Source organism: Macaca nemestrina, chromosome 5, assembly GCF_043159975.1.
Source record: "Macaca nemestrina isolate mMacNem1 chromosome 5, mMacNem.hap1, whole genome shotgun sequence".
Classification (NCBI taxonomy): Eukaryota; Metazoa; Chordata; class Mammalia; order Primates; family Cercopithecidae; genus Macaca; species Macaca nemestrina.
This window is the reverse complement of record NC_092129.1, coordinates 115,871,077-115,887,333: the sequence shown is the minus strand read 5'-3', so window position 1 is coordinate 115,887,333 and position 16,257 is coordinate 115,871,077. Positions and strand designations below refer to the sequence as shown.

The 16,257-nt window shown below is 39.6% G+C and overlaps 1 protein-coding gene across 3 annotated transcripts in view; it reads left to right on the top strand.

Annotated features, from left to right (window-relative positions):
* The window catches only part of LOC105479487 (collagen type XIX alpha 1 chain), a 334,678-nt gene that overhangs the window by 232,642 nt on the left and 85,779 nt on the right, over positions 1-16,257 (top strand). For all 3 annotated transcript variants that reach the window (XM_011737482.3, XM_011737483.3, XM_011737484.3), the window contains exons 17-18: positions 5,055-5,117; positions 14,292-14,333. In XM_011737482.3, the coding sequence (XP_011735784.2) occupies positions 5,055-5,117; positions 14,292-14,333 (105 nt within the window). The remainder of the gene's footprint in view (positions 1-5,054; positions 5,118-14,291; positions 14,334-16,257) is intronic.

Below are 16,257 nucleotides of genomic sequence, written 5' to 3'. Positions count from 1 at the left end.
CACAGAGGTTTTTGGTATTTCAAAGATTGTTCTTGAATTTAATTGAAAACCCACAGGGCCAAAAGCAGTTGTATGTAACCTGAAAATATGTATTTTTGAATCCTGAAAAATGCTTCCAATAGGAGACTGAAGAGCTATGGTGCATAAGTGGCATCCAGATGGCTCAGGGAGACTCAGTCAACAGAGATGAAGAGGTACAGGGTACTTCCAGAGATAAGGGAGAAAGGAAAAGAGTTCAGGATTGAGGATCAGAAAGTGAGCAGGGGATTTGACTAAGGAGCCACAGAGACCCTGATTCACAGTGTTCAGGCTGTGCTGAAGCCGTATCAGAAGGCTCAAGCTCTGACTTGAACAGACAGCTTATGGCAAAGAACAATGAGGGAAAAAAAGGCAAAAATATTGCTCTTTAAGCTGAGCATACCTGGTGAATTGGCTAAAAAGTGAAAATGCAGCTAAGACTAGGACTAAGGATTATGGTTTTTAACAGAGAACTCTTCCCAACTTCTAAACTTTGGGAATGTGCAGCCAAAACTGAAATCTACTAAGGGAATGATAATGCAAATAGCTCATCATTTTTACACTATGCGTCTGACAAGTCCGGTGGCAGACATCATGGTATTTCTGTTTTCCACCTCCAGCAAGATTTAAGCCAAAAACTATTTAAAAGCTGCTAGAACTATTGCTGAGAGTATATACTTCCCAAATTGAATATAGCTTTAATTCACTTTATCACACCTGCTGTAGTTCTTTGCAGTAAGAAACGACATCAGGATCTCTATCCACACCCGGTTTATAGGCCTCTCAGATAATTATGAATCAGTACAGTTGGGTTCTGAACAGTTGTTTCTCCCTGGAGTTCATTAGCATTTTTTAGCTGCTCTGTAATTGTATACTCACCACATTAATCCAGATGTTCTATATCTCCCAATCCCATACAAATAGAGTAAAGCAAATCTCCATAAAAGATAGACATTGTATAGCCATGACTTGTGTCCAACTATGTTGCGGGTCACTATTATAAGCAAGATATTGGGACATTTTTCCTTTCCATAAATCTTTAACCACTTTTCCTAGTAGAGCTCCTAAGAGCATTAGCCAAGGCTGACATACCCTCTGCAGTTGGCCTCTCTTCACCACTGGGCCTGGGTCATCTGAGTGTCTTTTGATGGGTCCTTGTAAATGCAAACCTTAGGGAAAGGATTCTGTCAACTGCCCTAGAGCATCTACAACACCATGTGATGCCGAGAGATCTGTCACTTACCACAAGTCTTTAACTTCTTTCTTGGAGTTAACAGTCTGCAAGATAGACAACTCTTGCTAAACTTGGAAACAACTCCTTGAATCTTCTCCAGCCATGTTTCCTACCAGAATAGAAGATAGAAAAATAGCACATTTCTTGGAATGTGGCTGGTAGGATAGCCACCAATTCTGAAACCCCAAGGTTGTTTTCCAATTGTAAACAGAGTTGCTTTTGCCATTTAAATGCATAGAGCTTATTTATGACCACTATTTTTGACAGCTTTAGAGCAACCAAGTGAGACACTGCCTCACTGTCTATAGTCAGAGTAGAGGGGGACTTCCAGAAGACTCTAATTGGTGCCTCTTTCCAGTCTCTGAAGAGTTCCTTTGGACCACTAGGAGAGTTTGTATAAAGTATTGCCTGCAGGGTAGACTGTTGGCTGTAAATTTCTGTTACATTAAACTTGGAATTCATGGTACCCAAACTCTCCCAGTGACTAAAAAAGTGAGAAAGAAAGTGTCATCATAAATGCTCATGATGAGATTAAGTGGTAGAACCTAAAACTGCCAATCAAACCCATTTTGAGTACTACTTTGGAGATATGACATTTTGTGACAAAAACAGAACATATGAAAATGTAGAAGTAATTGTTATGGGTTTATTAATCTTGTGGATATTTGAATGATAATGTTCAACCTTTTCTGTAGCCTCATTGCTCTTGGAATTGTTTTTAGTGAGTCGTGCCCTTGCCTTTGTTTTTAGAGGGAGCAGCTGTACTGAGCCACGCATGTTCTCCCACTCCACCCCCAGTGGTAAGCTCAGCAGCAGCCAGATCAGGATCCTGAATGAGAAGTATATACTTTGCTTATGAAATACAGCTATCCTCTGTTTGCAGATGACCAGTCTGTAAAGGATCATATCCCATTTCATCCAATTTTTTACAAATCATTATCGTTCTATTGTTTTTACTGTTCTCATTTACACTGCTACCTGTTTTATGCTATGCAAACCCTACCACACATTTGCTTTCCTGCTTCTTTTCCTTACTGCCTCCCAGAACCTTTTGGGAGACTTCACACTTCTTGTATCTCAGACCACCTGCTCTTCCACCCTCTACAAACAAATATAGGATACATTTGAATACAGTCACAGACTAGGAGAAATGTTTTGTAATATTCAGGGACAATCTCCCTAACATGGGTTAAGACACTGTATGAACACAGATGGGAGATACAAGGAGACGATAAAGGGGCCTCTCTCAACTACACGGTAGGGCTACAGTGAAAGGTAATGTGCTTACTTTCTCACCTCCTGCACCAAGCACAGTGCAGGAGTGTGGTACTTGGCAGAAGTGCTATGTACAAGTTTTGTTGATTTTTTTTCAATTTCAGTAAACAGAACATAGAAGAGTGATCACCCAGTGTTCTCTAGGGTACACACATCATCATGATAAGAAAATTACTGCAACAGTGATTTTTTGCCTAGTTTGCCTTTAAGTTAAGACAGTAGAGTAGACAAGAGCTGGCTTTGGGCCCAACGCTGATGTTAAGTATTAGCCCTACCACTTGCCAGCGGTGTGACCTTGGACCAGTTAAACATTTCCAACCCTCATTTTCTTTATCTTTGAATCAGAGAGAATGATGGGACATTCCTCATGTGTCCTAGTAAGGACTAAATTAGTTAACTCCTGCTGTAATGCCTGGCACATAATAAGCACTATATAAATGTTTGCTATTGGTCAGGCCCGCTGGCTCACACCTGTAATCCCAGCACTTTGGGAGGCCAAGGCAGGTGGATCACTTGAGGTCAGGAGTTCGAGACCAGCCTGGCCAACATGGTGAAACCCTACCTCTACTAAAAATGCAAAAATTAGCCAGGCATGGTAGCACATGCCTGTAGTCTCAGCTACTTGGGAGACTAAGGCACGAGAATCCCTTGAACCTGGGAGGCAGAGGTTGCAGTGAGCTGAGATCGTGTCACTGCACTCCAACCTGGGTGACAGAGTGAGACTCTGTCTCAAAAAAAAAAAAACAACAAAAAAGTTTGCTATTATTATTTCACTGATTCTGCTACTCTATTTGGGAGACTGTATTATTAATTGTTATGCTATATTTAAGAGCTGTAATAATTAAGACTCTCTCTTTTAACTAGATTGAATATGTATGAAGTTAAATTTACCTACTCCATCACTGTTCTTTGATCGAATCAACCTTGTCATCAACACACATTCACCGAATGCCTACTATACATATACTCCTAAGCCACCTGTTAATGCTACTACATATCGTGTCTAAAATTCCTCCTTGCCTCATTATATATTTGCAGAAGGATCAATATGTATGGAACCTCATGTCTCCTGACTTTCAAGAATAAGATCTTAACTTGCATGTTCTCAGCTAGATACTTTGTGTAACAACCCCCACCCCCAACTCAATGATTGCTTTCTTCATTACTTCCTCTAACTGACCTAGAATTCTTTACACAATGCTGGCTGATGAAAAGTTTCATGAAAAATATATAATGCCATAAGAATTCTCTTCTTACAATAGCTCCGTTATTGTTTCAGCAAGGTAACAGCATCGTTTGTCTTTCCAATCTTAGGCAACACCATTACTCCTGAGGCCCATTATTTTCTCAAGAATTATACCAACCTGCTTCTAAGTATCCATCACCTCATTCTTGTGCCCTTTATGTTTAGTGGCACAATGCAAAGGTTTCATATTAGAAGAGATCTTCAGTCACAAGCTGCTCATAAGAAACACCTGATGTAAATGTTAACCAACATTAATCTTTTCTGTATACCTAAGGTGTTACCTGTATCAGTGAGCGCAGCTAACGATTGCTTCTTAAAATTTGTCTCCACTTTTCAAAGCTTTCATTCCCTTTGAAAAATAATAATCTTTGTATAATGGCGCTGTTTGATTTTGGCTAATCATCTTCCTTCTAGGTCTTATCTTCTAAGGTAACATGTTAAAAACTTGGTCTCTATAATATTTTCTCTCCTCCTAGCTTTTGAGGTCTGGATGAAATATGCAATCTCTTTTCTGAGACAGTTGAACCTATTTGACTTGAATTACTTAATCTAAAATAATGCTAACCTTTGTGGTTTTTATGGCTCTCACCCCAAAATGTAATCCCTGAAAAACCTGGAAAAGTCTTCTCTTCCTTTCTTCCTAGAAGCCTTAGAGACAGCCAAATGTCTTTGCTTCTTTCCTATCCACTCCAAGCCCAGCATAGTGCTTACTGAATTATTTCCAGGTCAACTGAAAACTATCAATATTTAAATTTCTTAAGTCTGAGATTTTATAGCAGACATCTTTTTTCTGGCCCAAAAGTCCTTGTGCATCCCATTTTCATACAACTAATTTAAAAAAGTAAAGCAATAGAAAAACATTTTCCCCATATTTACTAAGTTAATAGCATGTGGGAACACACAGTCCTATAGTACATTGATCAAAATCCTGTGAGAAGTGCCAAAAATAAACTGAAGAGCTATAACCTCTTCTCTGGGAGGGTCTTATGGGTATAATTCCTTTTAATAAAGAATATGCTGATGGCTGACCTTCTGGTAAAATGTTACATGCTCCCACTTAGGACCTCTTTTTGGATTCATGCAGGATTTAACCTAGAAATATCTTAGGAGCCTGATGATAAGTTAATGCCCATGTATTTCTCTATTAATCAGAATATTTGACTAAATAGATACTTCCTTTTTCTTCACTATATGATTTCAAGAGTTCTTAGATATATTATTTAAATATGCATTGTTTTGGTAAATGTGTATATATTTGTCTTTGATTTGTTTATAATACAGGGACCTCCTGGAATACAAGGAATACACCAGACTCTTGGTGGATATTATAACAAGGATAACAAGGTATGGCTTCTTTTTTCCCATAATTTATAATACATAGAAATTTTATGTGATTGTATTTTTGAAAAAAAGTATTAATTCCTAACTTCTCAGACTTTTATACATGATCACATGCATTTAAACATCTTTCCATGCTGAAAGCTATGTTTTCAAAAACAAAAATAAAAAAGTATTTTGCTCAGTATCTTACAGATCTAGGATTTTATCCTAGTAAGTGTTTTAAAAATTTTGTTCAAAGTTTGTTAATGCAAAACATGGTGTTCTGCCATTGATAATATCATAGATCTAGCCTCTCTGAGGGCAGAAAGAAATTATTTGATACTTCGAAGCTCTGGGTAGCACAACAGGTGACAGACTTCTTATCAAAACCAATAGGTGCGGCACCAAAATCTCAAGCAAATATTTGCATACTACAGTTCAAGAATGAGAGTCCGCACCTTTCAGGGGGAACTACGTTTAATTTCCCCAAGGTTTTATTAAATCACATTTGGGATAGGTAGAATGCTGATGTGGAAGCTCCCAAATGGCAAAAGCAAGAGAGTTTTGTTCCAGATTCTACAAGGAGCACAACAGAGTGGCAGCCAAGAGAAGATCTAGGTGAGATCATTGATTGAGTCATCATTCAATGACAAATATTTGCGGTCTGATCACTTTGTGTGAGGCATTCTGTCCACTAATTAGGATACCTTGTATACATAATGGTTCATCATTGATTTCTTGCACCACAGGAAGAATTGGAGACACTTCCCTTTATGTCTTTCTTTCCTATGTTCTTACTTTCTCTTCCTGTAATTTTTTCTGAATTTTTACTCCTCTATGTTTAGAAATCCCAAAGAGACACTATATGCCAAAAAAATTTGTTAAATGGCTAGCTAACTAATTATAAAATCCAGTTTCTCTTTCATCAGAACAAGGTCAACATAAAGACTTAGATAATTTATGGTTGACAAATTTAAAATCAAATGTGAAAAGTTTTTTATACCTTATAAATTTGATAGTGATGCTATTTTAAATTCCTTCATTTATTTAGGTTTTCCAGGGAGTATTATATTAGGAGGAATGTTTGGGATATATTTCATGTTTCTTTATTAGACATTTCTTTAATAGAACAGTACTAGCTTTTTCAAAATATTAAGGCTTAGCACAAGTGGAAAAAAGAATGCTGAAGCATGTTTAAATTTAATCAATTTAATGACACCTATAATGACACCTGCTGTTATAAAATAGGATTTATCATAAATGCCTCAAAATAATGAGAATAAGTTGGCTCTGATGACACAGTGTCAGCTAGAAAAACTTAAAGAACACACTGTATTACTATCGCCCTTGGTATAAAATATACCGAGTTGCTACTCAGCTACTTAAATATTTGCTATCCCTTGCAAAACTTTTAAAGCTCTCATCTTTACAGGTCTCCCAATAGTACTTCTCTATACAGTTTGTCTTGCTGATGAGTCAGTTTTCCCTTAAATGAAGATATATAGAGCATTTATATTTTAGAGCCTAAAGTTGAGAATGTAAATTTTTAAACTTTAAGGTTATATTTCAAAAAAAACTGGGGGCTGACCAGAGCAACGGAGTGGAAAACCTTGCTAGTAACAAACCAGTACTTTGAACTTATTTATTAACTCACCTGAAAGAACCCGTTACTCTTATTGCCATTACAGAATAGAGGCTCACAGGTATTTAGTCCACATGTTCTTTAAATGTGACTTTAAAGCTGGAGTACAACTGGGTAAAGAGAAGAGAGTATAGCTGTTATCCCAAATGATGCATTGTAACCATTTAGCATTAGAGGCTTTAGATCCATCTGTGAATTAAGGGAAGATAGCTTACCAAACACTTTATTCTGTTTCCTTTCAGAGTAGTTAGAGCTCTTACACCAAGGCCCCACTGGGAAGGATGGAGGTAGCAGGACCCACCTTCCCAGCGCCCACACTGCCCCATGCTTCTGTATTGTAACCACCTCCTCCTCGCCCTCAGCTTCACAAAGGAAAAGCCAGATGTGCTGTGATTAGCACGATGCATGTCTTCCATTGGCATTGTCTCCACCACCTACCCCTGTCTGTTTTTGGACACTGAGGTTGTTTCATTTTGCAATTTGTAGCGTGTCGGATGGTCTGACTGTAGCAAATAAGTACAGAGAGAAGCGGGGCCTAAGTGAAATCTTCCTAAGGATTAAATAATGGACCATGTATTGAGACAGAGCAAGTGACACTCCAAGGTTAAAATAATCTTCCCTTTTAAATTGGCATTGATTTATGTGATGTCTGCACTGGAGCCCTGGACCTCAGCTCTTCAACTCACAGTGGCTTCAACAGTCACACAGCCCAAATTCTGCTCAAGCAACTACCCATGGGAGAATGAGTACCAGACTACTCATAAACTGCCCCTCCTCATTCCGAACTCAAAGAGCCCATGGTTCATTTTCTGGTCCCAGGATGCTCACTTCCCCTCTGGCTCCCATATAGGAACTGATCTTTTCCTCTATTTTCCTCATGTCATCTGGAGGGAGAAGCTCAGGTATAAGCTCAGGTATAAGCTCTCTCCTCACAGCACAAATCAAAAAAGGGATGAAGAAAAAAAAAGCAAATGAGGAAGAAAGAAAGAGCAAATGAGGAATAGAGAGACAGCCTAAGGAGTGAGGTCAGGAAGATGATATGAGTGTGTTTATGTGGATTTTTGCATGCCCACTTATGGATGCAAAGAATAAAAACTAGATTTCTCTCTCTACCACAAAAATAATATGCAAAACAGCTGCTCCCATTCTGTAAAATTGTTTGCAAAGAAGCAACAGTGCTGAGCATATTCTTCCCCTCAAGGAAAATCTGCTCATGATCCAGTAAACTGCACTTCATTGTTTCCAGCTCTGGGGGTTTTAATAAAAATTTGATAGGCTCTGTCAACTACCGAAGCCACAGACCCACAGTTCCTTACTACACTTTAGATGGAGGAAAGAAACACATTTTATCTGCGGAGGCCAAGTACTGGCGGATTTTACATTTGATGTTGTTTTTAAAGATCCATATTGAAAATGCAGAGTTGTGTTATCTTACATCACCACACTCGGTCTCAGCTGTTGGAGATTGATGCTGTGCCTCCCAGCAACCAATTCTTGTATTCATTTCTCCAAATTGTTGATCCAAAAATAAAACCAATTTGCTAGCAAAATAATCTATTTTTCTTTTCACATATTAAATCATAACTTCACTTTAATATCCACAGACTAGAAAGGACAGAAAGCCTTTATCCAAAATCCAATATTCAAGGCCTTTCCAAGCAGTGAGTTAAACCCAATGATGGCATATAAAGTGAAGACTCCCTTGGAGACACTGCAGGCAACCTTTCTGAGCCCAGAAGATTGAGAAATAAAGTTTAGGTTCTAACTTCATCACTTTCCTTCCCTGTGCCCCAGGCTCCACTGGCTTTGAGGAACATTGTGGACAGACATATGGACTTTGAGATGTTGGTTTGATTACAGACAGCCTCCCAACTCACCTGAGTCTTCCCTTCCTTTCATGACCCTCCACACTTGTGGCTGGTGAAATGGTTTTTTTGCAGTTAACTAAGAAGTTGGGCTTTGAGCCAGCCTTAGGCCTTATTTTCAAACGAGCACAGCTTTCCTAGCCCACATATTATGTTTTAACTTGCTACAGCTGCCACAACAAAATATCACAAACTGAGTGACCTAAACAACAGAAATATATCATCTCACGGTTCTGGAGGCCAGAAGTCAAGACGAAGGTGTTGGCAGGGCCATGTTATCTCCGAAGGCACTAGGGAGTAACGGCTTCCAGGTCTCTCTCCTAGCCTCTGGTCGTTCCTTGGCCATCTTCACGTGGTGTTCTCCCTGCGTGCATGTCTCCATAAAGTTTCCCTTTTTATAAGGACACAGTCTTATTGGATTAGGAGCCCAACCTACTCCAGCATGTCCTCATCTTAACTACTTATTACTAATTATTAATTACATCTGCAATGACCCTATTGGCAAATAAGTTCACATTCTGAAGTCCTGGGTGTTATAGTTTATACGTATATATCGGAGTGGGAGGTACACAATTTCAACCTATAAAAAACAACCTGGTTTTTCTGAACTTTATGTCCTCTCATGCCTAGGATATTACAGCAAGTTCCCCAAAGGCTAACCCTGGGGATTTGTAATGACTCCATACCCTAGGAAGGAGTTCATATCCTTAGGTTCTTTTATTAGTTGAACAGTAGAAAATTGCTGATATTTTACTCACTGGGGCCTATAAAAATGGTCATCTCATGTGGTTCAATCCATGATATATCCAGGTACATTCTCGTCTTTCCAGAGAAAATCCTCTTTAAGACTTTGAGTAGCTTGAGTGTTTTCACTTTTTTTTTTTTTTTTTTTTTTTTTTTTTGAGACGGAGTCTTGCTCTGTAGCCCGGGCTGGAGTGCAGTGGCCGGATCTCAGCTCACTGCAAGCTCCGCCTCCCGGGTTCAGGCCATTCTCCTGCCTCAGCCTCCGGAGTAGCTGGGACTACAGGCGCCCGCCACCTCGCCCGGCTAGTTTTTTGTATTTTTAGTAGAGACGGGGTTTCACGGTGTTAGCCAGGATGGTCTCGATCTCCTGACCTCGTGATCCGCCTGTCTCGGCCTCCCAAAGTGCTGGGATTACAGGCTTGTGTTTTCACTTGCCTGACCATACGTTCCAAAGTTGCATTCACCATTCCCACACAGACCCGAGAGCAAGTGCTGACATCCCAGAATTCTTGAGATGGGCATGCAGATTAGCATCCTCATGCCACAACCCTCACCACATCACCACAAGAATTTTTAAATAAACACATTCAAAACTGTATTTGGAAGGCTTACAAGAACCCTTAACATGGCACCAAGACACAAAATAACCTAATAAAATTAGAATAGCATCGGACGCAGAACCGCAGCTCCAGAAACACAAAGACTATGCCTCTTATGATTTTCACTAAGCCAGGCAATTGTCTGGTGCAGCTAGCTCGGAGATAGCAGGGAGAAGCAGCTCACATGTCAATGAATAAACGCTACTGAAGCTCGAGTTTGAATCTGCCTTGAGTATTATTAACCCAAGAGTGGAGAACAGCACTAAAGGCCACCAAGAGCCCTTGATTAGATGGATTTCTTGGTCTTGCTGTTGAGTGAAGCAAACATGGTGCTCTGATCAGCAATAAATGGCCCTGTTGTTTTTCTGGGTGTGAAAGCCATCAGAAAATCAAGATTTTAGAACAATAAAGCCTATTGATGGGACACTAGGAGTTGGTGCTACAGAGGCATTCCTTCACCCCAGCCACAGCATCTCTGATGCCCTGTAGGTTATTGGGGGTGAGGTGGGCTACACTAGAACATGCTCTCCCCAGAGGCCGTTTAGGTGCTTTCCTGCTCTGCAATCAAAGAGCATGGGGCCTTCCAAGCCAAAGACCATCTCCAGGCAAATCGTATCTCAGATGAAAGCATGTTCCAGTTTCCCAAAAAGGATCCTATCATAAGCATAGCCAGGGGGAGATGCTGATGTTTTGTGCTGACACCATGCTCAAATGACTAGTGTTTTTGAGACATCTCTAAGATTTATGTTTCTATGCAGGTTGCATCCAAGCAACCTGCCATTTTGTAACTGCTGGTTCTTTATAAACGTGTGTATATACCTTAGTGTTTCCATGCTTCATTTTCAAATACTGTTGGTTGTAATAATTTAGAACAAAATTTTGAGACTACAATTTTTATTTTCAATTTAGATATCACAGACCAAAGTTGACAGAAGAAAATGAGAGAATATCCATTACAAGACCAATAATAATATCAGTTATAAACTACTGACTTTTTATTGGAGCAGCAAAATAACATGGAAGGAATATTTAAAATACCAAACTGTAGCAATAGTGATCTGAATAGGTACCTCTGTATATTTTTGTTGTCTAAATATTTCTTGACCTTTTAGGTTTTCTATCAGCACATGTATTTTTAATCAGAAAAATAACTTTAATGGAAAAACCACATGATTAGAATTACTGGCTCATTTGCCCAACAGATATTTATTGAATGCCAGGGGAGGCTTTCATGAATGGCATTTCATAATAGTTGAGACCTGATTAATGACTAGTTTCTGGCCAGATAGAAAGGTGAGGACACAGAGTGGTGATCTGGAGGCTGAGATGGGAATGACCTTGGTCAGTTTAGGGAGCTGAGAGAAGACCATGACAGCTGAAGCTTCTGAGGAAGAAGAGTGGCCAACATGATGCTAGAGAGGGAAATGAGTTCAGGTTATGCAGAGATTTGCTGGAGATGTTAAAGTTTTGAGAAATGGGTGTCAGAATGTCTTTTGAAGGTATTTCTCTAATCTTATGTAGAGAATATGCATGTCAGGAAAGCAAGAGTGGATTGTAAAAGGCCAGTTAGAGACTCACTGCAATAATCCTGGCCAGACATGATGGTGGGCTGCCTGGGTGTAGGCAGGTTGACTCTTTCTCTCAAAAGAAGAGAAGACATTTGGGGAGACAGAGTCAACCAAACTGGATGACTGATCATATTCGAGGAATAAGGATGAGGGTGATTATATTAGTCCGTTTTCATGCTGCTGATAAAGACATACCCTAGACTGGGCAATTTACAAAAGAAAAAGGTTTCATGGACTCACAGTTCCATGTGGCTAGGGAGGCCTCATAATCATGGTGGAAGGTGAAAGGCACGTCTCACATGGCGGCAGACATCAGAAGAGAGAGTTTGTGCAGGGAAACTCCCCTTTATAAAACCATCAGATCTCATGAGACTTATTCACTGTTATGAGAATAGCACAGGAAAGACCCTCCCCCATGATTCAATTACCTCCCACTAGGTCCCTCCCACAACACATGGGAATTGTGGGAGCTACAGTTCTAGATGAGATTTGGGTGGGGACACAGCCAAACCAAGTGGTATTGAGAATGACACTCGGACAGAGAGGAAGAATTCAGGTTTTCTTTCTTTCCGTAATTGTTTTCAATTGTAAAATGGAATTCCTGCTCAATTTAACAAGAACAACTGCAGAGACACATTAGAAAAAACTGATTCTTCTTCTCCCACTTCTGTACTAAACAATGTTAGCAGTGTGATGTAACTCTATTTTTTTCTCTCATATATATGTGTATTTGTTGCATTTTTTATTTGTTTTAAACTTGTTAAATGTGAATTGCTTCTAGAATTTACAAGTACATACATCAAGTAGAAAATTAGATATATGAGTCTAAAATTCACAAGGGAAGTATATGCAGGGTGTATAAATTAGATATATGGGTCTAAAACTCAGAAGAGAAGTATATACTGGGTTTATAAATTTGGCTGTGTAAATATTACCTAAGCCATGAAGGTAAATAAGAGTGCTGGGGAGAAAGTGTTGAGTCACAAGGAAGAAAGTCCTGAGGAAATCCAACCTTTAACAGATGAGGGAAGAAGAAGTCACAGAGACAGGAAGAAACCAGGAAAGTAAGCTATCATACAAGCCAAGAGAGTGACAAGTGTAGCAAGGTCAATTAAAGAAGAGTCCATTAGAGTAAGCAGCAAAGATATTATTAATAACATTAGAGGGCCACATCAGTGGACTGACTGGGGCCAGTGTCAAATACATATGTGTTTAGGAGTAAACAGGAGATGAATAAGTGGTGTCAAATAAAAAATTGCACCTGACAAAGTTAAACAGGCAAGGAAGACATTATTCAAGGCTACTGCAATAGGAGAGAGAGGGCAGACTTAGTCTGAGCTCAATTCCATTGAAACAAAGTTCAGGAGAGTTTTTAAGTGTTGATGTAAGAGAGAGAACACACTTCCTTGTGTTTGCTAATTGGCTGTACCCAAAGGAAGGGTAACTTTCTCATATCTTTGTGACAGGAAGAAGGTTTACAACTTGGCACAAGGCTGAAGTTAGGCTCCTACCCTCTCACAGAGCCTGGAAGATAGTGGCACTATCTTCTCCACGATTACATTTTAAAGGGATGGTTCCCAGGTCCTTGAGAAAGACGTTCCCAGATTGTAAAACTTTAGGAAGATTTACATTTCGAAGGGATAGTGAAAGAACTTACAAATATAGATTTCTAAAGCAATTGGTCTAGAAAAAGAGAGGCCGGGGTCTGGAATTAGGAACAAGCCTGTCCAAAGTTGATTCCCACTGAAGGAAACATTAAAGGCTGTCTTGGTCAGTGGACACAGAAAGCACTAACTACCCTTTTGAGAAAATGTCCAGAAATGGGAGGAAAGAGAGTAACTTAAGGGAAATGTGTGCTGGGGAACTGTATGCTTTTTGTGTGTTAAGTTTAAAGAAGGTAGAGTAGGTAGGTAGTCAGAGAGAGAAAGAGAAGTGTTAAAGAAATTGGCCAATTTTAGCTACATTTTATTTAACTTTACCAAATTGGCCAATTTCACCTGATAGCAATAGGTAACATTAATAAGGAAAATCTCCTAAGAAGGCAGAGGGCATGGGAATCAGAGAATTTATAGAGGAAACAGCCACTGATAAGAGATGAGACAGCTCATTAACTACCCGGGTGTGCATGTACATGGGTTGGTACATTCATTGACAGGAATTAGAAGTGGTATCTGAGGCCTGGCGCAGTGGCTCATGCCTGCAATCCCAGCTCTTAGGGAGGCAGAGGCCAGGAGGATAGCTTGAGCCCAGGAGTTCAAGACCTACCTGGGCAGTATAGCGAGACACCATTCTCCACAAAAAGGAAAAAGAAAAAAAAAGTGATGTCCGAGAACTTGTATTTTTTCAGTGTAGTTACAGGCAAGTCACCTGCCCGGGACTGTAGAGTGTAATGTAGTGGTCTGAGAACAATAAAGCATACTTGAGAGTAGGGAGAGCAGATCAGAGATGCTCAGATACATGGAGAGGCCAGCTGAAGTGGCCAGATGTGGTTTTGGAGTAGTGAGTATTTATCCCCAGAGGTGTGATGTTTCTCCGGAGGCAATCTCCTTAAGAAGTCACAAAGAAGATGCATAGGGTTTCCAAAGCTGGAATTATTTAGAAAAATATTTAACAGGAATATTTAACAACGGGTGAGAGAGACAAAGATGTCTGCACAAATGACCTAGTATCCGTAAAAAGCTGTTACAGTACTATTATCTGACTACTTATACTGTTACCCATTGAATGCATTAAAAATTAGTGGATTTTTCTTTGAATTTTAAATTGTTTTTCCTCCCTAGGGAAATGATGAACGTGAAGCTGGAGGCCTGAAAGGAGACAAGGTAATCAGAATTTTTTTTTTTTTTTTTTTTTTTTTTCAGATGGAGTCTTGCTTTGTTGCCAAGGCTGGAGTGCAGTAGCTCAATCTCAGCTCACTATAACCTCCACCTCCTAGGTTCAAGTGATTCTCCTTCCTCAGCCTCCCAAGTGGCTGGCATTACAGGCATGTGCCACCACTCCCGGCTAATTTTTGTATTTTTAGTAGAGACAGAGTTTCACCATGTTGGCCAGGCTGGTCTTGAACTCCTGACCTCAGGTGATCCACCCGCCTCAGCCTCCCAAAGTTATGGGATTACAGGCTTGAGCCACTGCACCCGGCGGTAATCAGATTTTCAAAGTGAATAGAAGGGTCCAGTATTTTCTACGGATTTACACATTCCCATGTAGGGGCAGCCCCCCGGCAGCAGTTGGGTTGCATCTCTGGGAGGGTGTCCAGCCTGCAGTGGGCAGGGGCCTCTGCCTGCCTCCTGACCAGGCAGTAGGATTGGAATCTGCTTCAGGGTCCAGCAAGGACTGCTGAGTAGCAGTTGGCTGCAAGAAAGAGAACATATCAAGGGGAAATTACTGTAATAAGATACATGAAATCAGGACACAAAGACTTGTTTTGTAATTAAATGTGAATCCGTGTAGGTGGCAAAAACAATCTGAAGACCCCTTTGGCAAAATGCCTCAGGCCCAGGCTCACTGTTTTGTGTCTTCCTAAGTACCAAAACGTAAGCTGCCCTGGCAGCCATTTTGGTGGGGTTTTATACTGTCCAGTAGTGGTTTAGCCAAGTAATAATTTCAAAATAGTTTTAAAATTAAGACACTGATAAGTTTCCATTGCATTCTCCTTGTCATTCGCAGGTTTCATTATCTTAACTGTAAAGATGACAGATTCACTTCCCCATTCAATAAGATGTTTCACTCCTGTTTGATTCTGAAATTGTAATGACCTTGGATTCCATGCAAATGTGCCATTGTCAGAAAAAAAATGCACATTAAATCTACAGGCAGAGATGAGGAGGTTTGAAAATACTCTGAGGGAATGTGACCTGTGAGTGCTAGCTATCTTCATTCATTCACCTGTAAAAATTCTCTAGATTGAGGGCAGGGGATTTTGACATGAATCCAAGAAAATATGACTTCTGTGTCTTATAAATCAATGCAACCAATCCATTCAAAAAGTCGTACACTCATCACCAGAAGTTACTACTAAAAGACTCTTGCCAGAAACTAGGAGCTTCTTACAGATTGATGATTCAAAATGAAGTTTTCTACTAAATAAATAAATCATAAATAAAACCTTGACATTCTGAAAAAAGACATCCAAAAATTGATTACACAGCAATGATAAGTCATTTGTGTGAGTTAGATTTTATTGCTAGTATATTAGCATTATTTCCTGTAACCTAATAGCTAACAGAAACCATACGCCACCATAACAAACGCATTACATTTTAAGCAATGACTTCTGGACATATGCAGGCTAAGGGGAAAAAAAAAAAGGAAAGAAAGCCACAAAGCTTGTCACATAGGACAGCTGAGCAAAGAAGAGAGTTGTGACTTTTAAAGTAGTTAAATGATGATTCATTTCTTGAAACAAAACAGCTGGCTTCTGTTTTGCCGTGTTCATTAGGAAACATATGTTACTTAGACATTCTTAAGACCTCACTGATGAGAAATTTGATTCTGTAAAACAGGTGTATTTCAAACTCTAAGGACCTTTTCTCTTGCTCAAAATCTTTTCTAATTGCTTCAGAATCTTAAGTAGAATTAGGAAAAGCCAGTGGCATAACTGTTCCCTCCTCTCACTCAAATAAATAACATAGACGAGTCTACAGGGAACTTGATGCTGTATGTGATATAAAGAGACACATTAAAAAAAACTTTTAAAAAGCGTGATTAACAGGAAATTGCCAATAAATAATGCATAAAATAAACAAA